This window comes from Gossypium hirsutum, chromosome D08 (genome assembly GCF_007990345.1).
Source record: "Gossypium hirsutum isolate 1008001.06 chromosome D08, Gossypium_hirsutum_v2.1, whole genome shotgun sequence".
Classification (NCBI taxonomy): Eukaryota; Viridiplantae; Streptophyta; class Magnoliopsida; order Malvales; family Malvaceae; genus Gossypium; species Gossypium hirsutum.
Genome location: NC_053444.1, coordinates 57,036,770 through 57,064,049, shown reverse-complemented (window position 1 = coordinate 57,064,049; position 27,280 = coordinate 57,036,770). Strand labels below are relative to the sequence as shown.

Here is a 27,280-nt window from a genome sequence, read left to right as displayed (position 1 = left end):
CCCTCTTTTGGGAAAAAGAGAGAGCATCATGCTTCAAACCTAGGATCTCTATCCAAATCCCACTTCATCCTTACCACTAAAGTGAACACAATTGGCTTTTCTACCACCCAATTTTTTATATACATGGGATTCGAATTGCTGTCCTACTAGTTACAATTCTTGATGCAAATATCCTTTCAGTTTCCCAGCAAATCACTGACTGAAGCACACCTCAATAACTAGCTAACTTTATGAAAAATAATAATAAACTCAAAAGAAAGTCCGAAATAACAACAACAACGAAACAACCAACCAACCTGAAATTCAACTATAAACTCTGCAGATCTGTCAACAATAGCATTTTGGGGTGCAAGCTGATTAGCAATTTCCCTTGCAGTATCCACTTGCGGATCTTCCTCTCCTCCCTCAAAGTAGACCAGATCATCCTTTGAAGCAGAGTAGCCACTGTTTGTTCCCAGGGAAATACATGAATCTAAATAATGCCCATTCTGCACCAAGATAACCGTAGCTATGAACAGGGCCCATTCTCGGAGAAGATGTTGGTTCATTAGGTCAACAAAATAAGATGAGATTAAAACTTATACCTTGATAAGAACATTCTTGAATTGCAACTTTTTCCCATTCCCCACATAAATCATAGCCTCATTACTAGGTGCACAAAGATCAATTCCCTCCCTATCTTTTAAATGCAATATTCCACCATTACCATCATATATAAAGTGATCAAACTTTTCATCATCAGCAATTAAGGGTTTCACAGGAGAGAGTGAGAACTGAGCCAATGGCTGTGTGTATGTTGATTTATCTAATATAATAGCATCTACAATATGCAAGGACTTCTTATCTTCTTCATCTGTCAGCATAGTGCCAACTGTTGGAACAAAAAACTCAACTAGTGCCAGCAGAAAATCTAGTGCTACAAGCAACTGAGGCTTCTGGACACAAACTGAGACAGATGTTGTCGATTGACCAAATTTTGCATCAAGAAGTAGCATCGTAGGAAATGGTTTGATATTATTCCCTTTTGTAACATTTGCATTAGATATGAGCTGGCCATTGGTATTAGCAACAGAAACTACAGGGTTTTTCGGCATCGCTATTGCCAACTTGAACTCTTCCTTAGTTCCCACACGATTATCAATCACAGTGAAACCCTTAAGACTTGCAGACAGAAAACCTTCACCTAAAGTATTAGACATGTAGAGAAGCCAGGTGCCACTTGCCTGCATAACAAAGAGAAAAAGAAATAAGGACCTGGACATGCATGCGATTTACTATACCATGAACAATTAACTTAAAAGCCGGGCAGTCTCTTTCATCTTGAAAGACATGATACCTCATAAAGATTCATCAAAAAGAACAAATGAGATGATAGAACTACAGAATCTGAAACAAATGTACAAAATGAAAATTTACCTGCACAGTGGCCAGAGGTGAACACCATTCCTCCCCAACATATAAGCCCATTTCAACAAGATTGATGACAACTGAAACTTTCATGGCAGTCCAAGTTTCATCATTTGGAGTCCTAGGCTCAACATCTGCAGTATTCTGAGGAATAACATCTTCTACAACATCCTCTGATGATGTTACAAAGTCGCTGCCTATTGGTGGTACAATATGTGGCGTCTCAGATATATTAGACAGTGCACACTCAGTAATAATCATATACTCCCTGTTTGACAACTCTGCTTTCAATTCCTCTATCTGAAAATCATGTCAAAGAAACATTTAACTCAACATTTCTCTTCATAAAAAAGGCAACAAGACCACAGAGGATTTTGCTTGATGTACCAGTACATCAATGAACACATAGTCCATTACCTTGATGTCAGCTTCAATACTTGGTATTTGATGCATTAAGTCTCGAAGGGACCTCCGGATGACAATAGAAACACCTTTGACGTCCTTAATAATACTTTCACTTAAGTCTGATTCAGTACCAACATTTAAATTGATGTCCTCAACCTGCATCCCATTAGAGAAAATGACTGAGGAAAATGCATGTGAAAGTTTAAGTTAGAAAAGTTCAGAGTTGAAATATATTATTCATCAGAACAAATTTGTCCCATCTGATGTGGTAATAATTACTTGGTCCAACTTGAAACATCTTATTTATGAAATTCATAGGCCAAACTTGAACTTATTCAATAATTTTTTCCCTGGCTAGAAGGGTATGCTTGGAAAAAAGATGGTGGAATTTGTATTATTACTCAACGTTAACAACAGAGAATCAAATCTGATTGATTATTCCTTTTTATACAATGATATGTACCAAAATACACTACTTCTGAAGAAAGTGTTGAACATTTATGGTATAAGAAAGTCAAATAAAGTACCAACAAAAGCCTCAAAGAAATGATAGCTTAAAGAAGGATTCACCATATCTAAGTTATAGAAGGGAGAAATCATAAACACATTCATGCCACTTTTACTTCAATTTCTTACATCTACTAAGCTGGCCTATCAATTGGCAATCTAGTCATGATCCTCACCATAATTGTCATTATTTCAAAATGGACAGCATTCAAGTCACTTTTACTGCCACAGAACCAATGGAAGGTATTCTGCACCGTAATATGAACAACATCAAGCTTCAAATAACTGTCACGGAAAATGAAAACAGTTAATATTAGCATGTCATGATAATGAAAAATATAAAGATAGCTCACATGGGCAGAAAACCAACTAAAAATTAAAATTCAATAAAGCTATATTCCAGTATCAACATACTCGAGGCTGTCTGTCTTGCGAGGCATCAGAATTATAGGTTTCCTAAGTGAAAGATCCAACCTTAAGGCAGGTGACCCTTCAATTTCACTAGTCGTGAACCACTTCTCCGAGTTCGTACCCTGATCTTTCAATTTGACTACACTTTTTGAATCCTTGGGAACAAGACCCATAAAGTAACTGATAACCTACATTACCAAGTTTGAAATACATGAGATAACTAAAATGGCACTAAGTAATTGCTAATAATTAAAAGTTATGTTACCTCCTGCACAAAGCGATTCAAGTAAACAATGCGTACTTCAGAAAGTTGGCCAAACAGGCTATATTCAAAACCTTCGTAATCTTCATGATCAATGCTGAATGAAGTGAAAACCAGCTTCACAACATCCAGAAAGAAAACAATGGTTAAAATTTACAAACATTATAAACTAAATTCAGACAAATATACCAATGAGTAAAATATGAAAAGTACAGAGATCCACAAATTCAGACAAGTACACACATTAGGGTTCTGTCGTTACGAAGAACTCCAAACAAAACCAGTTACACTCGAAAAGAAAATGATCTTGAAACAACTTGTGCAACAAATCCACAAATCTAACAGATGAAATATTTTTTCTTTGTACGGTTAGTAGAAGATGGCAAAATTAAATACCTCAACAAATGATGTGCCTCCAGGATCTCTCATATCACAGATCCAGAAATACATATGGTTGCTAGGGAGGCTGTCATCACTTATTCTCAAGTTTCCCAATGCTGCATTGATACTAAAAGAAGATGGGAACACCTTTAAACAAAAGAGAAGTTTTAATATTAAAAAAATAAACATCAAATTTAAAAACAGGTAACTGAGTTTCAAATAGAAAAAATGCAGTTGTTGAGATGAGAAAAGGGAAGGAATAAAACATTAAAACTAAGGCAAGATTGGGTAAAACTGCGAAACAACTGAGGCAGACCTTTATATCAGTACGCAGATTTTCTTGCGACAAAGTAGCAAACTTGGTTTCATTTTCATTCATCAACAAAATCTGAGCATGAGCCATATTTAATGTTAAATTGAAAATAATTCTGGATTTCCCTTTTCCTAGCAGACCTTTGACCACAGGCTCCTCAATGCTAGTTGACTGTAAATTGTCAGTAGGATCTTCACTAGAAATATCACGTTTCACACCAACTGCAGAAGAACTATCACTAAAAGACTCACAGCTTTCTTCCTCAATGGTGATAGAACTAGCAAATTCCATAATAGCAAGGATTGTTGGTCTACGACAGAAAAAAGACAAAGTAGCCAGAGTCACAGTGACCTGAAAATAGCCTGTTATTACTTCAATGAAATATAAAAGAACAAGATAATAGATGAGGAGAAGATGACTGAAGTCTATTTCCAACCCAGAGAAGAACCTACCTTCATGTCAATATTGTCATATAGGGGAGAGTTCTGGTCATAAATAACTATTTGTGCCTTTACAAAACTATTTAATGTATCACTTAGTTCAATATCCTCTGTTCTCGGAAGAAGTTTGCCATCAGGGAGTAAACCAGTAACACGACTAAAACTCTGAGTCGGTAACGAGGTTTTCCCTGATGAGAGAAATCCTTGCAAACTAACTAATTCAGATGCTTTACGAGGTGTGGGTGTTGTGCTCTCAACAGAATCAACCAAATTTTCAGGGGCTTCATAAAATTTTTCGTCTCCTTCACTTGGGGACAACACAATGGAAGCATCATCCAATACTGAATGTGCATCTGCACTTCGTATAAAAGATCTTGCCAAGTAGCAAGGCTTAGACACAGTACTGCAGCAAATCATATCTTCGATTTCCAGTGATTTCAGCATAGTGCCAATAAACATATCATTCCCTTTTATTGAAAGTTTAACCTGTGTTGACAAAGGTAAAAATTTATAAGATCAAAACAAATAGAAATATGAATTGACATAAACGTGATAATGTGAACCTTACCTGACCACCTATTGCTCGGAATTCAAATAGTGGATACTCTTCAGCAAGAAGCACCTTAATGAAACTCCGCTCATGCTAGAAAAGATAGGCAAATAAATCAATTCCTAAGCAGTTCGACTTTAGTTGAATTTCATGGCAATATAGTCCAGGCTTACCTCATGGTTATAACTAAAGCTGATCTTCAACTCATCAAGAACTCCAGTTATAAAAACACTTTCTATCTTCGCTAAATCAACTGTATCATGCTTGTCATTAGGTTCTGTTTCCGAGTCTGATGAAGTTTCAGATAGACTAGTAATAGGTGCAGAAGCCTGCAGAGAGAATATTATTTAGAATTATTCCTTTCTTTGCATCAGAAATATTATGTGAACCATGAAAAATAATTCCTTCGTAACAAGTAATATGCTCTTGCCCTTCTTGATGATGCCCCTTGATTTTATAGAGCATTATCCTCAAGAATGTGATGCAAGTGTGCTAGAAGAAACTTTATCACTTCTAAATTTCTAATTTCCTTACTAGCATTTAGGACTTCATCATACAAAGTCCAGCTATTTTTATGTCCAAAGGGAGAATTACCATTTTCACAACTCAAGTGCCTGAGAACTATTTTGGTAGATTTATTTTGTAGGAATCATGTTTCTCAAGATAGTAATGTTTTGGGATCCTACTCCAACTAACTAGTATGCCTGTTTATATCTCAATGTATTGTTAGACTTGTTGGAGTTAATATCTATTAAAGATTCAGGTTACTAAGAGAATTTGTAGCTAAGTTTCCTATCACTTCTTCTTCTACTACTATTCCCTTGCTCTCTTTTTGATAGATTAAACCAGGAAGACCTACTGAAGCATGATATATAGCTCCCTGCAGGCGGCTTTGCCATGCTTTCCTTGAATCATCACCATCACACTGCAATATTAGTGCATTCACATCTTCCATCACCTAGTAAGAAAAATAACACAAATAAAGCAATATTCGGGGGGGGGGGGTTCCACATTTGAACAAGAAAAGAATTTAAGTTACTATCTCACTACATTCCTTGGTTAATACTGTTTTAATAACTGAAATGACCTTACAACCTTGCTATTTGACCGTGCAGCATCACAAACAGCCAGCACAGATTCCATATCACCAGCCAACTCTGTTGGAACTAGATACACTTGTTTTCCTCTCAAACTACAGGGCAAGTAAACCAGGACATAAACTTAGAAACTGAAGTACAAGTGAGAAGATCACATAAATCAGGAAGGCTATATCATAAAGTAAACTAGCTGGTGTAACTCTAAACAAGCAAGAAGCCGTTGATGACTTTAGCCATCAAAAAATGCAACTTTTTTGGTGTATCCAGCCACATTTGAGTACATCCATCCTCATCAAATTCATATCTGCCCAACAAGATTACAAGAGGTGGAGTTTCGTCCATGCTCCACAATTCTCACAGTAGGTTTCTAATATAATCTACTAAAAAGAGATTTTACTATGTAATAGTCATTAGTGAAGCAATCTCTTACAGTAGCTACAAGTTCCAAAAACATAATTTTTGAAAATTAGATTAAAAAAGCAGGCTCAGCTTTAAGACTTCAAAAAGAGATCTAATTCTACTAAATTTTAAAGTAGTGGTGATGCATGTTAGATGTAATGTTGTTCATTCATATCTCCTAAATCCTAAAATACATATCCGGTTATCTTTTATGATCATGCTAGTTGACTTTTTCATACAATCTTCAACATACACATTTATCTATATAAGATGATCATGCCATTGGAAAATCAATTTGGAGAAGTTGGCTACTAACCTGACATACTGTTTGTATGACTTAGAACCGGGAGTTTCAAGTACATACAGAAAAGGCCCTACTAAGCACAAGTATCTCCGTTGCCAAACAGCTTCCCTGTTTCCCACACCCTATAAAATAAAAATAGAAGGGGAGGGGGCAGGAGTAGGAAGAAAGGTCAATAGAATAAAAACGGACCAGAAACTGACAATATATGTATGTGTATGTGTATGTGTATGTGTATGTGTATGTGTATGTGTATGTGTATGTGTATGTGTATGTGTATGTGTATGTGTATGTGTCTATGTGCATGTGCATGTGCATGTGCATGTGCATGTGCATGTGTATATGTATATGTAAGTACAAGAGAGACAGGAGAGAGACCTTCCTACTAAGAACAAACAACCAACCCTCAAAGTCAGCTTGATTCCAAGGACGAAAGATATCTGGATTGTCTTTGTCCTCCTCCCGAAAGATTTTAATTACTTGCATCAATCTATGGTACCGTGCAGGAGAGAAGTGGAAACCTAATGATGGTAACTGCACAGCAAGTCTTGTTGATGGGTATGATGGGTTCTCTAAGCGAATCTGTGTGAAAAAATAATTGACTTCAAATTAAAGAACACACAACAATCTTACAACAATGTTTCGAGGGAAATTGTCTACAACTTTACCTGCTGAAGTTTCAAGATTACCCCACATTTTTCAATAACAGGCAAGAAACTAACAACATCAACATTGGTAGAACCTGCAGACTTCTTCGGAAACGTTTGACTCCAATGGTAACCACCATCAACCAGAAAAGCAGAAACATCACTTAAAACCAAATCAAACTGCAAATACAAATCAAGCACCTCTGAAGATGCACGTGTATAGTCATCCTGTAAATATTCAGCAAATACCATATAAATTACACATCTCAAATTATTAACTAATTAAGGTGGGGCTTATCTTCATCCTCTAACCTGTGAACGGATGATCAAATTTCCCAAATCAAGAAGAAGTTTTGTTGAATGCTTGCTGTTGGGTCGAAATTCAGTTGGAATCGTAATCTTAGGAGCTGCAATATCCAAGTCTAGCAGAAACCTACAAATAGGTAAAAGATAAATGCTTTTGCATTTTAACAGCTTATCCAAATAATTTTGCTCTCAAAGTTAATGTGCAGAATATTTGATCACATGAATCAAAAGGAGTTAACAAGACATGATATGTAAGAACTACACAAGAGCCAAACATGGTCAAGGCTATACAACCCAAAGAGCAACATCTGAAGATTATAGCTTACGTACCTAGAAAAGTGAATTCTAATGAAATAAGACAATGGAGATACAAAAAGAATTGATCAAACCATGATATTTATACACGGTAAAGCAAAGCAGAGCAAGACAACAAATGAAGCTTCCAAATTCACAGTTATGTACTATTAGCCTCTGGTCAAGGTCTCATGAGGCAATTATGGTTCTGACATCAATAGACATAAATTATGTAGCTATAAACATAAGACCATCCATTGCAAGTATTAAGAAGCTGCAGAGATAAATTTTAAAACACCGAGTCCAGAAGGCAATTATTCAAGATATATAATTCTTCCCAGACTGCCAAAAATACAGTCACTAGTGCAACTTTGACTCTAAAGAAGCAAACCTGGCATGGTCCTTCAAAGCCTTGTTCACTTGTTGCTGAGCAGACCGTCTGACTCCATCAATTGTCATCTAATAATCAGTTAATACACGATTAGCAAACCAATCAACACTGACAATATGTTAGTAGTAACTGTCTGAAGGAAGAGAGAATAAAAAACAAGATAAACTTGCTACTTACTGTTGGTGCTTCAACAGTAAATTTATTTAAAGAATGTGCCTTAGAATTCTTTAAAACAGGAACATCTAGTCACCTTACTAAATTCCTAAGAAAATAAATACTCTCACACTAAGACACTAACTTTGTTGTTTAGTTTCTCATATGTAGACACAATGATACACCAAGGATACGGTTGAGAATCTTTGATTTATTTGACAGCATTGAACAGCTAACCTTTAGGGATTATAGCTGATTTTTAGAGATTCTAATTAGAGATATTCTTCCTTACATGATTCAATATATTATAGTTTTTGAGTGAGCTTTCCTCAATATATTAGAGTATTCATCTCTAATTTCATCATGGTATCAGATTTTTTATTTGTTTTTTGGGATAATTCTTTTCAGATTTTCAAAGTTTTGTTCCAAAAACCCTAAAAACACTAAATTGGTACTTTCCATCTTAGCCTTTATTTTCTCCCTCACCGCCCCTACCATTGGAGTCAGAATCTACTCATTGGCGAAACCTCAGAGTCTGGTGACCAGAAGACCCGTGCATGGGCCTCATGCGCTGTCACAAGGTTTTGCCTCTTTCTTTCACGTGCCGCGCGTGGCCTTCTCTTGCTGCTGCCACGTTTTTCCGACGCCGTCGCAGTGCTCTCTGCTCCCTTTCAGTCATTCTCCTTTGATTGGTGGTGTATTTCAGCCAAGTTTTTTGTGTAGGATGTGTTTTTTGTTAAAAAAATTTCAAGCAAATCTTTTGGGGTATTAGTTGTTTTTTTTAGCATTATGGCGAAGGACAAGAAGCTCATGATTCCAACCGATAATCCATCATTGCAAATTAGTCTTGTGAAGCTTGATGAACGTAATGATCTTGCTTGGTCAAGGTCCTGCTTGTTGTTTATCAAGGCTCGTGGATTGCAGGGATACATCACCAGTACCACGTCAAAACCTGAACTCATTGATTCAACTTTTAGTCAATGGGATTCAGCAAAGCCTCTTGTTACGGCATGGCTTATCAACTTTACGCAACCCCATATTTCCAAAACTTATTTGATCCTTGATACAGTGGAGAAGATTTGGAATGTTGCTGCTCTCACCTACTCTCGTACTGGGAATGGTGCACAAATTTTTTAGATTCATAATAAAGTTCATGGTACAAAACAGGGGAGCTAACAATTTCTCAATATTTTGCTAAATTAAGTGGCTTGTGGCAAGACCTTATTATCAAGATTTTTAGGCAACTTGTACCAATGATGCCCAGAAATTTCAGAAGAAGATGGAAAAAGGGCGAGTTTTTGATTTTTTGGTTGAGTTGAATACTGGGTATGATCAGATTCGGATTCAAGTTCTTCAAAAAACTCTGTTCCCTTCTCCATAAGGCATACTCTTATATACAACAAGAGAGTTGGCGTGCTGTTATGCTTTATAATCCACCTACTGAGAAAGCTGGCCTCATTGCTAACCAAGATGGTCCATCGGGTGGTAAGTTTGACAATGGTCACTTGACATGTGACTACTGTGGTAAGCCTCAGCACACTAAAGATTCGTGCTGGAAGTTACACGGTCACCCTGTTCAAGGTCGTGGTGGAAAACGAGGGGGTAATTCTCGGTCCCAGGCAAATTTGTTAGACTCTGTGACAACAGAGGACAAGTCCACTTCTGCTGGGAGTTTTACCTCGGACGAGATTCAACATCTCTGACATCTCGTCTCAATTGGACTCTACCTCGAGTGCTAAGTCTAATCATGCGAAATTAAGTTCTGTTTTAAATGCTTCATCTACTTTTGAATCTTGGATTATTGATCCGCTGTGAATAAACGTATGGCAGAATCAAACAAAAACGTATTTAACTATACTACTTGTCCATCTAAAGATAGCGTGCAAATAGCTTATGCCTCTTACCTCCGTCTCTGGAACAAGTTCTGTTGTTTGTACTCCCAATAACACTTTATCCTCTATCCTCCATATCCCTAAATTTTCGGTTAACCTTTTATCTATTAATACTATCACTAAGCCTTAAATTGTAAACTTGAATTCTTTCCCGATTATTGTGCCTTTCATGACCTCCAGACAGGGAAGACGATTGGCAGTGGTAGATTATGTGATGGCTTATATCTTCTGAATCGATCATCCAATATGTCTCAAGCCTTATTTGGAGAGGATAAAGATGTCAACCGAGAGATAATTCAGTAGTATAGGTGGTTAGGACATCCATCATTTAATGTTTTTGCCAAGATGTTTCCTACTTTGTTTTCAAGAATTTAGTTGGATTCTTTAATTTGTGATGCATGTGAGTTTGCTAAGCATACAAGAAACAATTATCCTTTACGTAATAATAAAAGTATTGTTTCTTTTGAGATTATTCATTCTGATGTTTTGGGCTAACTTTTTTATTTGGTAATCGTTGATTTGTTACATTTATTGACTGTTGCACTAGGATGACATTGGTTTTTTATTGAAGTCCAAAAGTGATGTTTTCTCGTGTTTTCGTTCTTTTCATAAATTGATTACTACCCAGTTTGTTGCTAAGGTTAAGATTTTGCGAATTGATAATGGAATCGAGTATAACTTTAATGATTATTTAGAATCATATGGGATTCTACATCAAGCCAATTGTCTCAGTACAAGTACTTAGAATGTTGTTGTCGAAAGGAAAAATCAACATCGTTTGGAGGTTGCTAGATCACTTATGTTCACTATGAACCTCCCAAAGCCTTACTGGGGGGATGTGATTTTGGTTGCTGCTTATATCATTAATCAGATGCCTCTTCGAATCCTTAATTTTAGAAGTCCCACAGAAATCTTACAAGGCAAGACAGATTACATAACTTCACTGAAGGTATTTGGTTGTGTTTTCTTTGTCCATTTTCGACATAGGAGCAAACTAGATCCTCGAGCAGTCAAATGAGTTTTCATCGGATACTCTCCCACACAAAAGGGTTACAAATGTTATCATCTATCATTTAGAAAGTATTATGTATGGAAGTAACATCGTGAGGATAAACCTTACTTTTCCTTATCACAACCATCTCTTCAGGGGAAGATTACTGAAAATGAAGAGATGACACCTTACTCTGTTACTCTTCCGAGGGAAATTTAGTTCCAGTAGAGACTTCGATTCAAGAGAAGACTAGTGGACGGTTGTCGGATAGATCTAATTTAAGGACATACAAAGATAAGAAAGAAGATGCCATCATACAATCTATTATGTTCCCTAACTCTTCACTGCCACGTGAGTCTTCTTTACCTAAATTTGATACTGATTTAGAATTACCAATAGCCCAACGAAAAGGTGTTAGAACTTGAATTTTTTATCCTATCTCTGACTTTGTCTCTTATGATTCCTTATCCTCATCCTATAGAGTTTTTGTTTTGTCCTTATTCTTTATGCCTGTTTCACAGGATTGGAGAGGAGCTATCACTAATCCAAGATGGAAGAAGGCTATGATAGAAGAAATGCGGGCTTTAGCAAAAAATGAGACGTGGGAACTAGTTAATCCTCCTAAAGGGCAGAAAATGGTTGGCTACAAACGGGTGTTTAGTATCAAGTATAAAGCTAATGGTTCAATTGAAAGACTCAAAGTCAGATTAGTAACGCAAGGATTCACTCAGACATATAGAGTGGATTATCAAGAAACATTTTCTCCGGTTGCTAAATTGAACACAATTAAGATCCTTTTATCATGTGAAGCAAATCTCGACTAGGACTTAGATGTAAAAAATGTTTTCTTACATGGAGATTTGGAAGAAGTGTATATAAAAGCTCCTCCAGGCTTCGAGGATAAAGACACTCAAAGAAAGGTGTATATACTAAAGCAATCTCCCAAAACCTGAGTTGACAGATTTAGTAAGCCATGGTGTCATTTGGCAATCGACAGAGTAATGTTGACCATACCCCTTTTATAAAACATCACAAGGGTAAGATTACTCTCATTATAGTTTATGTTGATGACATAATTATGACAGGAGACAACAGGGAAGAAATGGCCCGGCTTAAGAAACAATTGGCTCAGGAATTCGAAATCAAAGACTTGAGAAAGTTACAATATTTCCTCGGAATAGAAGTAGCTAAATCGAAAGAGGGAATTTTATTTCCCAAAGAAAGTATGACTTAGACATTCTGGCAGAGACTAACATGTTAGGTTGCAAACTAGAAAATCACCTATTGAGAGTAATCACAAGTTACAAGTAAGGATCGGTGAAATGGTGGATAAAGGGAGATATCAAAGACTCGTTGGACGATTGATTTATCTCGCTCATACTCAACCTGATATAACCTATGCAGTTAGTTTGGTAAGCCAGTTTATGCATGATCATCGCAAAGCTCATATGTAGGCAGTATTGCGAATTTTGCGTTATTTGAAGTCTACACCGAATAAGGTATTCTCTTCTCCAAAAATAGTCATCTCAAACTAGAAGTATTTACAAATACAGATTGGGCCAACTCTCTTGATGACAGAAGGTCTACAATGGGTTATTGTACTATTGTTGAAGGAAACTTAGTCACTTGAAGGAGCAAGAAACAAAGTGTTGTTGCTCGATCAAGTGCAAAGACTGAATATAGGGTCATGGCTCAAGGTGTTTCTGAACTTTTATGACTGCAAAAGGTATTGGTAGAGCTAAAGTTGTTGAACGAAAATGGATCAAGCCTGTACTGTGACAACAAAGCAGCCATCAACATAGCTCAAAATCCAGTGCGGCACGATAGGACCAAGTACATCAAAATAGATCGCCATTTTATCAAGGAAAAAGTATCCAATGGTGTCTTAAGTCTATCTTATCTAGCATCCGAAAAATAGTTGGTTGATGTTTTTACAAAAGGGCTTAGCTATAAGATTATCATAATCTTTTTTGCAAGTTGGGCATGCGAGACATCTATGCACCAACTTAAGGGGGAATGTTGAGAATCTTTGATTTATTTGACAGCATTGAATGGCTAATCTTTAGGGATTATAGCTAATTTTTAAAGATATTCTTCCCTTACATGATTGAGTGAGTTTTTCCTCAATATATAAGAGTATTCTCTAATTTCATCATACACAAAATTAAGAAAGGCCATTTCAAGTGACTTGGGCTAACGGAAGTACTCCTCAATAGAGTTAAAAAGATAGCATAAGCATAACAAAACCTGTACTGCTGTTGCAGTTTCCACTGCCATGGTCTGACTGACAGCTATATTGCTTTCAAAAAAATTGATAACTTCGTCAATGGATTCCTTGAGATACTGCCAAAAGACATTGAATTAAAAAAAAAATCAGTATATAATCCAAAGGATTTAGTAGTCAAGAGTTGGGTATAATGGCGTACAGTCGCATAACATGGAGAGGCTTTAGCAACCAAGCTCCAGTCTACTTTGGTATCAAATGGCTTGTAGCAGAAGACACCAACTAAAGAGTCAGATGTAGTTGCACTCTGCAAGAACAAATATAAAATTAAGGTTGGTCCAATACTATGAGAAAAGAAAAGTAACCAATCAGCAACAAGAACATTGTAACCAATAAAAAATGCAATTCTGAAGAATGGCAAGAAATTAAACCTCAGCAAGAAGACCATTGGGAGATGATAATTGATATGATCCCAGATTCACGTCAAATACTTTTGTCTCTGGATAAAGCTTAATGGAGCAATTGAGGCCTTCACATGATAATTCAGCAAGACATGTACGGGCCCCATCTAGAAGCTTTGAAGCATTACGTTTCATGTGAATTTCCAGAGAAGTCTGAAGAATATCAGGTTTTGCATTAATCATAAGTGACTGATCATCATCTTCCTTATAACCTATAATTTTGTTTAATTTCTCCCAGTCCTCTTCACTGAAACTGAATGATTCACTGTCATCTTTAAGAGATTGACTGGCCCTGGAATTGTAAATGATTCACTGAAGTTGTAAAGTCTACAGCATAAGACGAGACTAGTTAAATTGAAAGAAGATTTCTCTGTACGAGCACTTACCATCCCAACGACCACCATGATTTTTTAGCTGTCTGCTGCTTCAAGTAGTTTTCTGATTCTATTGACCGCTGCACGAACTTGTGTGCCAACATTCTGCACAATGCCAGAATAAAATCAAAGTTATCAACAGACAAAGCTACTTCACTGAACCAAAAATGTAGTGAAGTTTTCAAAATTTATAATCAGTATGCACATCTGTATGTGGACTGAAATATACTGTAGCAAACAAGCCCAGACTACTCATGCATGTGCCTACATGGTGTCCACAAATTTCTAACTTCTCCACTCTCCGATCTATCTTATTATAGGAACTATACATGATAGAGAGTATGAAGTGCTACCATCCAACACTCAGTTAGTCTTAGCTATAGTGAGTTACTCCATCTATTTTCATTTGGTATATGACCAAAACCAAAGCTAAAAGTCATACCAGTGACTAATAGTGACATATTTAAACAAAATACAGTACCTCCACTGCAGTATAAGTTCAATATCAAGTCCACGATCAAGCTCCTCAATTTCTTTACAATCATCAACTACTGGACGATTCACATCAGATTTAAGTAGGGATGCATATAGGGATATGTATTTCTTCTGCAGCCTTGTATATCTCAAAACTTGCTCCCACGACAGTTTCCCACTGCCAGAATAACCACATTCTTAGACAAAGCAAAACCAGAACCAAAATAAAAGTTGTCAAACTGAAATCATGTTCAGACAAAAGCCATAAGTCAATATATGTATAATCTTTGGTAAAACAGTACTAATTTTGAAGACTTCCAAGATGATAGAGATTAGAGGTATTTGCAATAGGTTAATCACATTATAGGATTTTATGCCAAAAACAATAGAATAAAACTAAGATGCCAAGAAACAGAGTTAACTTGTTCACCTAGCCTTCTTCATCTGATCAGAAACAGCTTTATAAGCATACTTCCACCAAGACCTTGGATCTGACTTCAAAGAGACAGTTGGACGGTAATGGGCATATTTTAGCCTCTGATTGAAGGCAGTGAAGTTGTCAGCCAATTTCAGAATATCCCTGTATCCATCCTGCATGAAAGAGGAGAATAAAACCATTAAAAACCTACAGTCAAAGAATAAAGAACTTCCAAGATAGAAACACTCGGGAAAACCTTTGACAAACAAAGGGTCACATCATCCAAGCTCACTGCTCCTTTTTGGAGAGGTTCACCACTGTCAGAAGATCCATTTTGTCGAAGCTTCAAGTACTTTGCATTCCCAGTTACAGGTTGTAGGATGTAAGCGTGCTCTTCTATAGGATGATCAACTGGTCTGCCATCTTTTGTACCGAATCTGAAAACCTGCAGTTCAACGGAAACCAGGAGAATCTAGGTTGAGAACCAAGGAAAGTGTGAATGAACAGACATGGACAAACAGGTTAAATTCAAAGAGTGACAGAGGCCTACCTGAATCCACTCAGAAGGAAGTAAATCCTCCCACAGCTTATCAATATGCCACGGTAATATATCAGAGTCCAGATACAAAGCAAGTCGATCCAGTTCAACCGACTATAAACAGGGGGAATAAAAACACAAAAAGGTCATCATAGATAATAGCTAGAATACTGGGAAGGAAAGGAATATCAGGGAGCATGAAATTAAAAGCATAAGAAAGTCTCAGAAAAGCAGTAGTGAGCAGAAAACAGCTCCAGTTTTTATGGTGGTGAGATGATACTAATTGTGATGACTAACAATGCCTTTTCCAGAAGCAATTAACAGCCATGACAGTTAGGACAATGGAATCAAACAGTTGCATAGGGGACCCAACCAACATCCAATTTAACTGGTAATAACACACTAAAAAGTTAATAATAAAAAAAATGGCAAATGCCAAGCCTAGGATCAAGCAAGTCATAGTTCTGTTGTTGGTAAAGAATTTTAAATCTGACGAACCAGTAAATGAACAATATATTTTGCTAAAATTGTGCAGCATCAACAAGCAATCCAACAACAAACAAATTTATTTCTATAATTATAAAGAATGTATTCATGATGACAATCTGGCACAACTCTTTTTACGATGATCTTTGTTCAATTAACTTCTCTCCATCAAAAGTGATTCAAACAATAAAAAATAAAGTTTGATATTTCACTAAAAGAGAAACCTTCTGTATACGATCCAGTGCACCACCAGTAACAAAAGTCTCCTTCCCGCTGTCATCAACTGTTACAGCTGAGAGTTTCTCCAACGTAAGGCCAGCAGCAAAAGGGTGGCCAGGATTGCTAAAATGGGAAGGAGCAAGAAAGCACCAGTAAGTTCCACATGAATTGTTAAAAACATAGAACATTAACCATTAGGCTTTACTTTACCTCTCAAGATCCTCATATCTGATGTGAATATTTGATATTGAGAGCTTCAAGTTACCAATTATTGTGCTGATAAGGGATCCCAACCATGATTTATTCTTCAAACACAAAGGTGGATTTTTATCATAATTAGCTACCAAATATAAAGTTGTCTGAAGAAAAGATTCAAAACACCAATACTTTTTGACTCGTGCACAATAATTATTGGCAAATTTCAGAAGCTAAATGCAGAATCAAGGAAAAGGAAGTGGAATACAGTTGAGCTCTGCATACAGAAGATAAAACATAGCTTTTAGTCTACCCTACCTCATAGCACCTGTAAGTTCTAACGGTTGGAAATATTTGTAAACACTGAACCTTATCAAGGCCATAAAAGCGCATGGATCATAAAGGAGAAAGTTTATGTAAGGTAAAATAAAGTTTAAAAGGTAAAAAGCCTAAATGTTCAAGCATATAACCATGTGAAGAAACATGACCAGCTAATGACAATCACTATTTCAATTTTCAAAAGTACTATATAGACAATCTCATCAAAATACCATTTCAGACTTCAAATGATGCATTCTCTCCAACAGCTTCATTTCCATTTCCTATCATCACCAACAAAGATTAAATCAGTAAATATATAAATTCAATATTCAACCACATCTTATTCTTCTACGTTTAACATTAACAAACACACTGCTCACCCGGTCTTACCCGTACTCGGTTTTTCTTAGCTTCTTGGATAGCATCCTCACTACACCCTTCAACAAAAGTTGCAGGTTCAGCTAATAGAAAAATCTGATCCAAGTAAACCAAAACTGGATCCTGGCCGAGCCTACTCCATGGGACCTGAAGTCAGCACGTAAAACATAGGAACTTTACAAGAATGCAAGAAACTTTTGAAGAACTATAATATGCATGATGTCAAAACTGGCACCAACCACTTAAGCTAGAGTTGCTGCCCCCTCTTTGGGAGCCGGAGGATTAACTTCCAAGGTTCAAATCTCATCTCCCCACTCAGACTTCCTCACATAACCCCCCCCCGGGCCCCCAAAATCAAAAAAAACAAAAAAATGCCATGCAACACTAGAAGTTTTATTATATTACACTTCAACTCCATCCTCAACATGTCTGGCGTAGCATATTACCACCCAGCCACCACTCCCACACAGTCACTGTACCACCAACATCGTCTCAACCATCTTTAACAATAACTTCATACCAGAATTAGTTTCTGAACCTCATAAATTTCACACTCATGGATCTAGGATTATAATTTGCTCCCTCTATTTTGTATTTTATATTTCATCAAACAGCTGCAAGCAAGTCTAAAAAATTAAGAACATAGAGCCTGGCCTAATAATAAGAATTTGTGACAACAATAGCTACACCACAAACCTTAAGTTTAACTGATCCAAGAAATCCTGCCTTGACCTTCACTGGCAGCTTTAATGCATTAAGTGCCTCAGGCTTCAGTTGCATGTTAGTTAGCTCAACATCACCTGTTTTAAATTTGAGAAAGTTAAGTGAAGATATCAAGAAAGCAACAGAATCCAAGGGAACTAACATACAAATAAATTGCACAATCTTTGAAAGATAAGTCTTGAACATCATAGTCCATACCACTTTCACCAATCAACTTTAAAACCTTCTTGTATCTCCCAATCATATCTTAAGCAACCTCAATCTAATGTTGTTTGTCGAGTATTTCAAATTCTTTCTTAGATTTCCCTCACTGTCCTAAAGTTTTTTCAGGTTTTTGCCTCTTCTAAACATTTGGGTGGAGAATAATTTTTATCAGAAGGAACTCACGTTAGTAGATAATAGACATCCAAGCAGAAGTGAACTCTTAAAATCATGGTGGCAAACATGCTCATAACCCCATGCCTATAACTTCAATAAAAATTAATTAACAGTCTTAGATAGCATGTTTATCACTTCGAACCAATACTAAAATTGTCTTGATTCTATCAACATTTCCATCCGCAATAAAAGATTAAGCAAAACAGAAAGTAGATAAATAATTAGTCCAAAACAAACCAATTTTGAAAACACTCACTCACGATTAAATCACATGACAGAATAAAACGTTCAAGTTAGACGTAAGAAACAATAGAAGAAGCATAAACATGAAAAAAAACCCTTAATGAACATTATCGATAATAGACACAATAACCCAACAGATAAAAAACCGAAGTGATGAAAAAAGACACAAACCTTTCCAAACGCTGATCTTAAGAGCTTCTTTATTGAGACCTCTGACATAGTTCCCCAAATACCTCTGCAAGAGGTACGCCACTTGATCCTCCAACATCTTCCCTGTTCTTTTTCTTTATTTGAATCTTCAATCTGAACTATACGAGATACTGTTCATAAAAAGGAATCTAAAATGTAAAACATTGTAAAATTTTGAGGAAAGAAGGAAGAAAACTTGAATAAATAGCGGTTATACAAAAAAAAAAGGAAAAAGGGTATGGGTTTTTCTCAAAGAACACGCCAGCACCTTTTGAATGGAAGGTAGTGACTGACTGGAACAGACTAGAGTAGGGAGAGTCGTTACAGTTACAGAGCAGTTCATGGGTAAGTCCTTCATGTAGATCTTGTTTATTTGACTTTGACTTTTTTAATCAGTGGCAAGTCATTATTGGTTTCTGTAATATGTGATGCGAAAGTTATGGTATTTACAGCTCAGCTGATTGGAATAAAGGGTATTATTCTCCCCCAATATTACTATTGTGCCATTCTAAGAAGGGCGGTGGCGCGCAGCCGTTTTGCCTTGCAAATTTTGACACCTAAGCTTTGTTAAACGTTTGCCGTTAACTCATCTACATCGAAGTAGTGGATATATTTTTGCTTGCCCTTTTTTTTGTTCAAAAGATTTTGAGTTGTATTAGTTTTTATATTTTAATTTATGTATTTCTTACTTTTTCAATTTTAGGTTTCATCTTATTAAGATTATTAAATTAAATTTTGTTATTTTTAAAATCGTTAAGTAAATAAATTAATGATTCAGCTGAAGTTTAATTATGGAGAATATGTGGGTCTTAATGGTCTTAGTGGAGGGTTAGCTTTATGGTAGAAAGAAGGTCTTAAAGTTCAAATAATGGGTGCTAATATAAACATTATTGATACTTTGGTTTGTGATATGGGTAAGGGACAAAGCTCTCGGATATGTTAGATTTATAGAGCACTAGTGTTTCATGACACACAAGTTGTTTGGGATGTGTATAAGGGATTTTAATGATGTTCAGGACTTAGAAGAGATGAATGGGAGCAAAATGAAAGCAGATAGGTGTTTAAGAAGTTTTCAGAATTTTATTGAAGGTCGTTCTCTTATTGATTTGCCCGCTAAAGGTCAATTTTATACTTGGTTCAACTCTATAGAGGGGCAGGTGATTAGAGAGAGGCTTGATCGAGTTCTGGTTAATAAAGATTGGCTGGATATATTCTCAGACTCGTTGGTGTTTAATCTTTTTGTTGTAGGTTCGGATCACTCGCCAATCGTTTTGACTACTGGTCGTAAAGATAGACAGGCTCCAAGGAGATTCAAGTTTGAATTGATGTGGGCAGAGCTCGATGAATGTGAGGAAATTATAAAAGAGGGTTGGGATCAGTTTTTTATGGAACCTCATGCTTTTATCTGTTGCAGAAACTTAAAAGGTGTAAATGTCACTTAATGCAGTGGAGCAAGAGTGTTTGTTGGGAATAATAGGGTTGTTATTGATTATTTGTTGGAGAAAATTGAGATTGTTCAGAGGAGTATGAACTGAAAGTTGAATTGAAAAGGGTTTGGAGTCTAGAGGAGAAATACTGGTTCCAGTATTCTAGAGTTAAATGGCTGGAGTTTGGTGATAAGAACACCAAATTCTTTCATCAAACAACAATGTATTTGAGGCAATTCAATAAAGTGTTACGTATTAAAGATGAATCTAGTGTTTGGCTTGATGAGGAGTTGGATATTATTAAAAAGTTCAGGGGGTTTACCATAGTCTTTTTCGAACCGATGGTGTTAGGGAGTGGAGAAATACGATAAATTATGTGCCTAAAGTGTTTTCTGTTTATATGAATGAGTAGCTGGTTAAGGGAGTTCCTGAGGAAGAGATAAGAGCTGCGGTTTTTCAGTTGGGTGCTTACAAGGCTCCTAGGCTTGATGGTTTCAATGGTTTTTCCTTTCAAAAATTTTGGGAGGTTGTAAAGGAAGATGTAATTAAAGCAGTAGGTAGGTTTTTTTCATAGTGGTATACTTTTTAGAGAGATGAACTGTAAAGATATAGTTCTCATTCCTAAAGTATAAGTCCCTAAAACGATCTTGCAATTTAGACCCATAAGTTTGTATAATTTTGTTTATAAGATAATAACGAAGGTGCTGGTGAATAGAATGAATTCTTTTCTGGGAGAACTTGTGACATATAATCAAAGTGCTTTTGTGAGTAACAAATAGATACATGATAATATAGTGGTGGCTCGAGAAATTTTTCATTATTTTAAGCTTAAGAAGAAGGGGAAGAAGGGTGAAATGACACTAAAAGTAGACATGAATAAGGCATATGATAAGGTGGAATGGGATTTCCTTGAGGAAGTGATATTGAGATTGGGTTTTGATGTTAGATGGGTCGGCTGGGTGATGGAGTGTGTAAATGATAAACCGTCAGGTAAGATTGTTCCAAGTAGAGGTATTAGGCAGGGGACCCTGTCTTGCCCTATTTATTTTTGTTTGTCATGGATGTTCTGTCTAGAATGATTATTGTTGAAACACAAGCACATCATCTAAGTAGTGTCAAACTTAACAGTCTATGTCCAGTGGTTTCCCATCTTTCTTTCCTTTTTTTGGCAGATGATTCCCTATTTTTCTTGAAGGCTTAGATGAGAAACTCTCAAGAGCTTGTGCTTTTACTTGAACAGTATGGAAGGCTTCGGGGCAATCAGTCAATCGAGCCAAATCCAATATTGTCTTTAGCTCAAATATGGATATGAGAATAAGAGCTGAAATTGTCGCTGTGTTGGGAATTCCTAAAGCGAGATGTCCAGATTAATATTTGGGTGTTCCCTCGTTATTGGGTAAAATCAGATGTGAAGTTTTGGGCTAACATTAAAGATAGGGTGTTGAACAAGATGCAATGTTGGAAACAACAAATCTTATCAATGGGTGGTAAGGAAGTTATTTTGAAAGCAGTTGCATGTGTTATCCCAACCTATAGTATAGCATGTTATAAATGGCCAAAGAAACTTTGTTTTGATCTCAATAATGCTACGGCTCGGTTTTGGTGGGGGCAATATAGACTCTTTTGTGGATGTGGTTGCTTCCACGTCTCCATCTTTTTGCATGGCTATGGTTGCTTCCATGTGTCATGCTTGCATTTATGACCGCTGTTGTCACTGCTTGTGTCACAGCTGCTTTTTGTCATCTCTTACATCATCATTGTTTTAATGATGATTAAGATTTGATTAAGGCTTTTTGTCATCATCTGGATGTCTCAATCAAGCATTAATGGCTGCTTCCATCCATCTTGATGTGATTAATGGTTGCTATATTTGTTGACTTCAACTTTCTTGCATATTATTGTGATTCATTTCTTGAATTTCATCCAAATGTAAAGAATCTGATAAGTACTCGGCTTTTTGTGGATGTGGTTGCTTCCACGTCTCTATCTTCTTGCATGGCTATGGTTGCTTCCATGTGTCATGCTTGCATTTATGACCGTTGTTGTCACTGCTTGTTCACAGCTGCTTTTTGTCATCTCTTACCTCATCATTGTTTTAATGATGATTAAGACTTGATTAAGACTTTTTGTCGGATGTCTCCATCAAGCATTAATGGCTGCTTCCATCCATCTTGATGTGATTAATGGTTGGGAATCTTAACAATGGATAAAATGGCCGTGGGACTTGGATTCAAGGATCTTGAAGCTTTCAACGTTGCATTACTGGCCAAACAATTCTGAAGATTAGTTCAAAAACTAAATGCCTTGTGGGCTAGAGTTTTGAAGGCCTTATATTTTCCTCATGTTTGAGTTTATTGATGTTGTGAGGGGTTCAAGAGCGTCATGATTTTGAGCAGTTTATTGGTTGGTTGAGATATTTTAAAAGATAGACTACTTTGGCAGGTTAAGGAAGGGATTGAGGTGTCTATTTGGAGTGACCACTGGGTGCCTAAACTAAATGGTAAGCTTCTTAAACTTGTAGCTGTTGCGGGCACGTACTTTCCAGAAAAAAGTTGTGGAATGGATGAATAAAGAGGAAAGGGTATGGGATGATGAGCCCATTGGTAACTGGATTTTTTATGAGGCAAGGTGTGCAGTTAAAGAAGTCACAATTTGTCAGTCAAAGGGAAAGGATTCACTTGTATGTCCATATGTAAATACAGGAACTTAATCTGTTAAATCTAATATTCTGAGTTGAAGAAATCTTCCCTTTAAGGTGGAGCTTCGAAGCCTTCCTCTTCTAGACAAATCAACAAAAACCATTGGAAGCTTCTTTGGAGTTTGAAGGGTCCAAGTAAAATCAAGCATTTTTTGTGGAAGCCGTGTACTGATTCAATTGCTACATTTGTAAATCTGTTTAAAAGAAGAGTTGTTTCTTTATGCCCAATATGTCAGCAAGAGGAGGAGTCTATTGAGCATATGTGTTTTGCTGTGAATGGACTCGTGAGGTTGGGTTTGCTGGTTTCAATGGTCTCAAAATTGAAAGGGATAAAATTTGCAAATTTGATAAATGGTTTTTTAAGGTGTTGTCTTGTAAAGAACTGTTGGTGGAGGATAAAGTATGGGTGCCATTTACTGTTTGGTATATATGGAAAGGCAGATGCGACGTGTCATTGGAAAAAAAGAAAGTGGATAATAAGGGTACAGTTGATGAACTTCGCTATGAATGAAGTGTTAGGTTCTTTTCAATTTACGAATAAAATTCACTACAATGTTTCCTGTTCTGCTGATTAGTCCAGGGCCCTACAAGAAGGTTTTGTCAAGATGAACTGCGATGGAGCTTTCAAAGTAGCAACAAAGGAAAAGGCTCTTGGTATTATTTCCATGGACGTTAATGGTAAAATGCTAGGTGATGGGGGCAAAAAGGTGCATGTTCATGGTGCCTTACGAGCTGAAGTGAAGCCTATGCTGTCAAAGAGGGTCTAAAGCTGGCGATAGAGTTGATTGTTGAGTTAGACTCAAAAGGAGGTTATTGGTGACTGTCATAAATTTCAGGGATTGAAAATGGAGAATAGCTAATATCCTAGATGATATTGATTTTTTAAAGCAAAATCTATTGGAGGTGTTCTTCGCTTCTGTTAAATGGTCAACAAATTAAGCTAGCAATTGGGTACCTAATAGAATTGTGATACTATTGACAAATATGAAAATATCAAGTCTTGAATGTCTAAATTTAAAATCTATAATACATAATTATATACATAAATTTTTAAATTTCATATAATTATCATGTGAGTTTTAATGCAATTAATTCAATTAATATACAACATAGCAATGACAAATTTTGATATAACAAAGGCTAATTATTTTTCCTTGAAACCACGAGTACTTATTGTTGAACTGCAAAAAGACGCGTGGCATAAAAGTATATCATCCTATGCCCAACAATACCAGGCCCATGAACTAGCAAATTGAATTTCTCATTGGAATCCATTTTATTAGTTGGTCCAAATTCAACCCAACAACACCCCCTATCTTTGAGGTCCAAAGCCTTGCAGGATACAATAAACTGTGAATTATACAGTTAAAACATGCTTAAACAAAGTTTAAAACTTTGATTTCATTAATATAGTGATTCCATTAACGAAAGATGTTCATGTAATTGAATAATAAATTGCAATAAAAACCCGTGTACTGACTTGATGATCAAGGTATTCACTATCTCAAGTCTGACTTGAATTCGAGTCGCGCTACTTACTCTCCTCTTATAATTCAAAATTATAATTCAAAATAAATAAATAATGTGCAGTAACAAAATACATACGTTGATAGATTCAAACTCCGTACACCCCCTTTCTGGAGTTAGAAACAACAGGAATACAAATGATTATGACCAAAAATATGTGCCTTTTTTTATTATTATTGAAAACAACGGCACCAACCACCTTTTAGTTGAAACAGGAATTAGTCCTTTTAGCTCAGTTAGAAGTGTGTTCTATAATCTTGTCCAGTTTCTGGGCTTTTATTTCTTATTAACACTATCTTTTGCTGCTATGGATCTAGACGTTTGAAAGCATCCCAAACCAGTTCCCTCTTCTTTAATATTCCAAGAAAAAAGTAGTCATTTAAAAGGAGGAGAGAATAATAATAATTCTTGTCCCATTTAACTCTGTCAGTGTCAATGCAACAAGCTTGTGAAATACTACAAGACAGTTGCGTGGAGGATTGATGATGAACCCTAACATGGCAAACAGTCATTGTTTCCCTGGTCCAAAAGTTATCGCAGATACCCACAAATTCCTCATCTCAGAACCTAATATAACCACTTTTTTTTATTCCCTTTTTTTAAAAGAAATTTCCGAATTCCCCCACTTTACTTGTCACTCTTTAAGTGTTATTAAACAAAACATAATTACCATTAAGCTTAGTATGTAATTATAATCAACACAACAAAACAGAGTTGTTGAACCTACAACACAAAAGAAAACAGCTTTTTTGAGCAAGTACCATTTATGTCAGTCATTCTCACTTAACAATCAACATCAGTGATACTGAAATGAGAAAAAGAAATTTACTACAGAAATAGTCTAAGAAAACTTCTTATCATTCTTCATTGATTCAAAAAGAAAGAACAAAGTCGATCTAATTAACAAAAACAGAAGAAGAAAAAAAAAGAGCCACATCATAGAGTAGATCCAGTCTATATATAACATTCACAGTTAAAATCTAGTATATATATGATTTTTTTTCAAGGAAAAAAGGAGAAAAAAAAACACCCTTCAAAAAAGAAAAAAAAAAAACCCCATCAGAACAGGTTCTTTTATCATGGCCCTACTCTCCACGGATCTCCATGTCACTATTCATGTATGGTAGATATGTTGGATTATAACCACTGTGAAGTGATTTTAAGCAGCAGCAACAGTGCCTGTATAGAAAGGGTAATCTTGAGCTTTGTTTGGAGAATTAGATTTCCTTTGCTCCTTCTTTCTCAGAGCTTTCATAGAAGAAGAAAGGTTTCTGTTCTTTTCCAAAGCTTCATCCATATCTATTTGTTCTTGTCTGCACTCTTCACTACAGAACGGTGTGTCCCCTCTGCAACATTTCAACATACAACAAATTAGCACCCAAAACAAAAACCCAATCAAAAAAGATTTAAGGCACTTGATAAAATATGGACAAACCTATACATAAAGATATCACGGTTACCCCCAAGAGGCTTCTTGCAAAGGAAACAAGCATCCAAGAAATGGGGTTGATGATAATGATGATCTTCAAATCTGGCATCATAAAACCTAGTAAACCTCGGAGAGAAAACCGAAGAAGAAGAAGAAGAAGCCAAATTCCTCAAACTACTCCTCCTTGAGTAACACAAAAGAGGCCTTGAAAAAAACCCATTTTGGTTACAACTTTGGTAATGGGTTCCTGAATATCCAGCTTCCATGTCTACAAGGGAAGCCAAACCATCATCTTCTTCAATAAAACAAGGCCTCCTTGAAGGACCAGAAGACTCCATTTTTGAGCAAAGGTCTGGTCTTTTTTGTGGGAATTAAAGTGAAGGAGTAAAGAGAAGATGGTGAAGCAGATGAGTGGGTGAAAGAATAAATGATGGTTTAGAATTTTTATAGGGAGGGGAAAGCTTTGTTCTTTGTTAAGAAAAAGATTGCAAACAACAGCAGGTTTCAAGAATCCGTGCAATTCAATCCATTGGCTTAAAAATACCTGCGTCCCTAACTTCGAAATTACTTCCAGTTATTAGTTGCGTGCCCTTTGGGGTGTTTTTTGCCATTCATTTACACTTAAAATACCATTATGCCATTTGGTAAAATAAATGAAAATTACATTTAATTTAAAACATAAACCATAGCAAATTACATTTAAACTTAGCAAAACAAAATTCCACTATTGTGTTAAAAAATAAAATATGTTGATACCTTTTTTTAAAATAAAAAGATAAGACCAATTATTAAAAGATAAAAGACAATAGTTATTTGTAAATCAAGTTTTTTAATAACATCGAATATTTAATTGTTAATAAAGAAAAGAAATGGCAATTTCGTGGTTTAGGAAAGAAGAAGGGGGCGAAAATTAGGAAGGGAAGTCCCGTATTTGGGACTAAATCATAAAAAGAACGAGGCCCACGGCTACGCCTCCGTATTCTAACGTAAAAATTTGACGCAGGCTCCACGCTCGTACAGTGCGCGTTAACGTAACGACCGCACCTGCCACAATCTTTTCCTACAACGACGGTTTGGTTTAACCCAATTTCCTCGACATTGTGGGTGGACCTCTCCAAACACCAGTTTAACTCATTTTTGAGTTCTTTAACCACCACCACCGCCACCATCACCACGAGTACCACCTATATTCATAGTAAATTAGAAATTTAAATTTTATAACTTTAGTTTTAGGATTTTAATTTTTTTGAAATTCAGATTTAAATTTAATTATTAATATTATTAAGATTATTAAATTTAAATTTATTACAAATATTATTTTTTAATTACATTGTTATTAATATGTAATATTATACACAAATTTCGATTTGATGTAATTTCATACATATAAAATTTTAATTTCACATAACACTAACATTGTTTTCTATGAGA

General features: G+C 36.0%; 3 protein-coding genes across 4 annotated transcripts in view; 1 reads left to right on the top strand and 2 right to left on the bottom strand.

Annotated features, from left to right (window-relative positions):
- The window catches only part of LOC107886399 (uncharacterized), a 35,042-nt gene extending 16,039 nt beyond the window's left edge, over positions 1–19,003 (bottom strand). Inside the window, exons 1-33 of the mRNA XM_016810348.2 lie at positions 18,751–19,003; positions 17,932–18,035; positions 17,248–17,382; positions 17,088–17,138; positions 16,552–16,646; positions 16,347–16,464; positions 15,649–15,750; positions 15,355–15,543; positions 15,111–15,271; positions 14,688–14,858; positions 14,219–14,311; positions 13,803–14,124; positions 13,574–13,678; positions 13,395–13,490; positions 8,112–8,179; positions 7,433–7,553; positions 7,142–7,348; positions 6,852–7,055; positions 6,489–6,598; positions 5,772–5,868; positions 5,536–5,634; positions 4,850–5,005; positions 4,695–4,769; positions 4,139–4,612; positions 3,690–4,037; positions 3,389–3,520; positions 2,996–3,109; positions 2,734–2,918; positions 2,496–2,604; positions 1,825–1,968; positions 1,417–1,707; positions 585–1,223; positions 297–488 (exon numbers count right to left, since the gene is read on the bottom strand). Of these exons, the coding sequence (XP_016665837.2) occupies positions 297–488; positions 585–1,223; positions 1,417–1,707; positions 1,825–1,968; positions 2,496–2,604; positions 2,734–2,918; positions 2,996–3,109; positions 3,389–3,520; positions 3,690–4,037; positions 4,139–4,612; positions 4,695–4,769; positions 4,850–5,005; positions 5,536–5,634; positions 5,772–5,868; positions 6,489–6,598; positions 6,852–7,055; positions 7,142–7,348; positions 7,433–7,553; positions 8,112–8,179; positions 13,395–13,490; positions 13,574–13,678; positions 13,803–14,124; positions 14,219–14,311; positions 14,688–14,858; positions 15,111–15,271; positions 15,355–15,543; positions 15,649–15,750; positions 16,347–16,464; positions 16,552–16,646; positions 17,088–17,138; positions 17,248–17,382; positions 17,932–18,035; positions 18,751–18,847 (5,604 nt within the window). The 5' untranslated portion in view covers positions 18,848–19,003. The remainder of the gene's footprint in view (positions 1–296; positions 489–584; positions 1,224–1,416; positions 1,708–1,824; positions 1,969–2,495; positions 2,605–2,733; positions 2,919–2,995; positions 3,110–3,388; positions 3,521–3,689; positions 4,038–4,138; positions 4,613–4,694; positions 4,770–4,849; positions 5,006–5,535; positions 5,635–5,771; positions 5,869–6,488; positions 6,599–6,851; positions 7,056–7,141; positions 7,349–7,432; positions 7,554–8,111; positions 8,180–13,394; positions 13,491–13,573; positions 13,679–13,802; positions 14,125–14,218; positions 14,312–14,687; positions 14,859–15,110; positions 15,272–15,354; positions 15,544–15,648; positions 15,751–16,346; positions 16,465–16,551; positions 16,647–17,087; positions 17,139–17,247; positions 17,383–17,931; positions 18,036–18,750) is intronic.
- A 793-nt stretch (positions 19,004–19,796) lies between these two features.
- LOC107887644 (uncharacterized) lies at positions 19,797–21,566 on the top strand. Its single transcript, XM_016811888.1, has 5 exons — positions 19,797–20,193; positions 20,289–20,521; positions 20,608–20,752; positions 20,991–21,185; positions 21,436–21,566. The coding sequence occupies exons 1-5, from the start codon at positions 19,797–19,799 to the stop codon at positions 21,564–21,566; spliced, it is 1,101 nt and encodes a 366-aa protein (XP_016667377.1).
- A 3,696-nt stretch (positions 21,567–25,262) lies between these two features.
- Positions 25,263–26,362, bottom strand: LOC107886398 (FCS-Like Zinc finger 2). Of its 2 annotated transcripts, none has more exons than XM_041098546.1 (2): positions 25,862–26,362; positions 25,263–25,766 (listed from the first exon to the last, which is right to left on the bottom strand). In XM_041098546.1, exons 1-2 carry the CDS (start codon positions 26,185–26,187, stop codon positions 25,580–25,582), a joined length of 513 nt encoding a protein of 170 aa, XP_040954480.1. In that variant the 5' UTR covers positions 26,188–26,362; the 3' UTR covers positions 25,263–25,579. The 2 variants fall into 2 exon arrangements, with proteins under 2 accessions (XP_040954480.1, XP_016665836.1); XM_016810347.2 differs by having other exon boundaries at positions 25,856–26,357.
- Between the last annotated feature and the right edge of the window lie 918 nt (positions 26,363–27,280).

What these genes read in the sequence shown, in the direction of transcription:
- LOC107887644 (XM_016811888.1), top strand. Translation starts at nt 19,797, where the DNA reads ATGAATGGGAGCAAAATGAAAGCAGATAGGTGTTTAAGAAGTTTTCAG. An exon ending in AGTTCAGGGGGTTTACCATA is followed by an intron (nt 20,522 to 20,607) that starts GTCTTTTTCGAA and finishes ATGAATGAGTAG; the next exon opens with CTGGTTAAGGGAGTTCCTGA. An exon ending in AGATGTAATTAAAGCAGTAG is followed by an intron (nt 20,753 to 20,990) that starts GTAGGTTTTTTT and finishes ATGATAATATAG; the next exon opens with TGGTGGCTCGAGAAATTTTT.
- LOC107886398 (XM_016810347.2), bottom strand. Translation starts at nt 26,187, where the DNA reads ATGGAGTCTTCTGGTCCTTCAAGGAGGCCTTGTTTTATTGAAGAAGAT. An exon ending in CGTGATATCTTTATGTATAG is followed by an intron (nt 25,767 to 25,855) that starts GTTTGTCCATAT and finishes GAAATGTTGCAG; the next exon opens with AGGGGACACACCGTTCTGTA.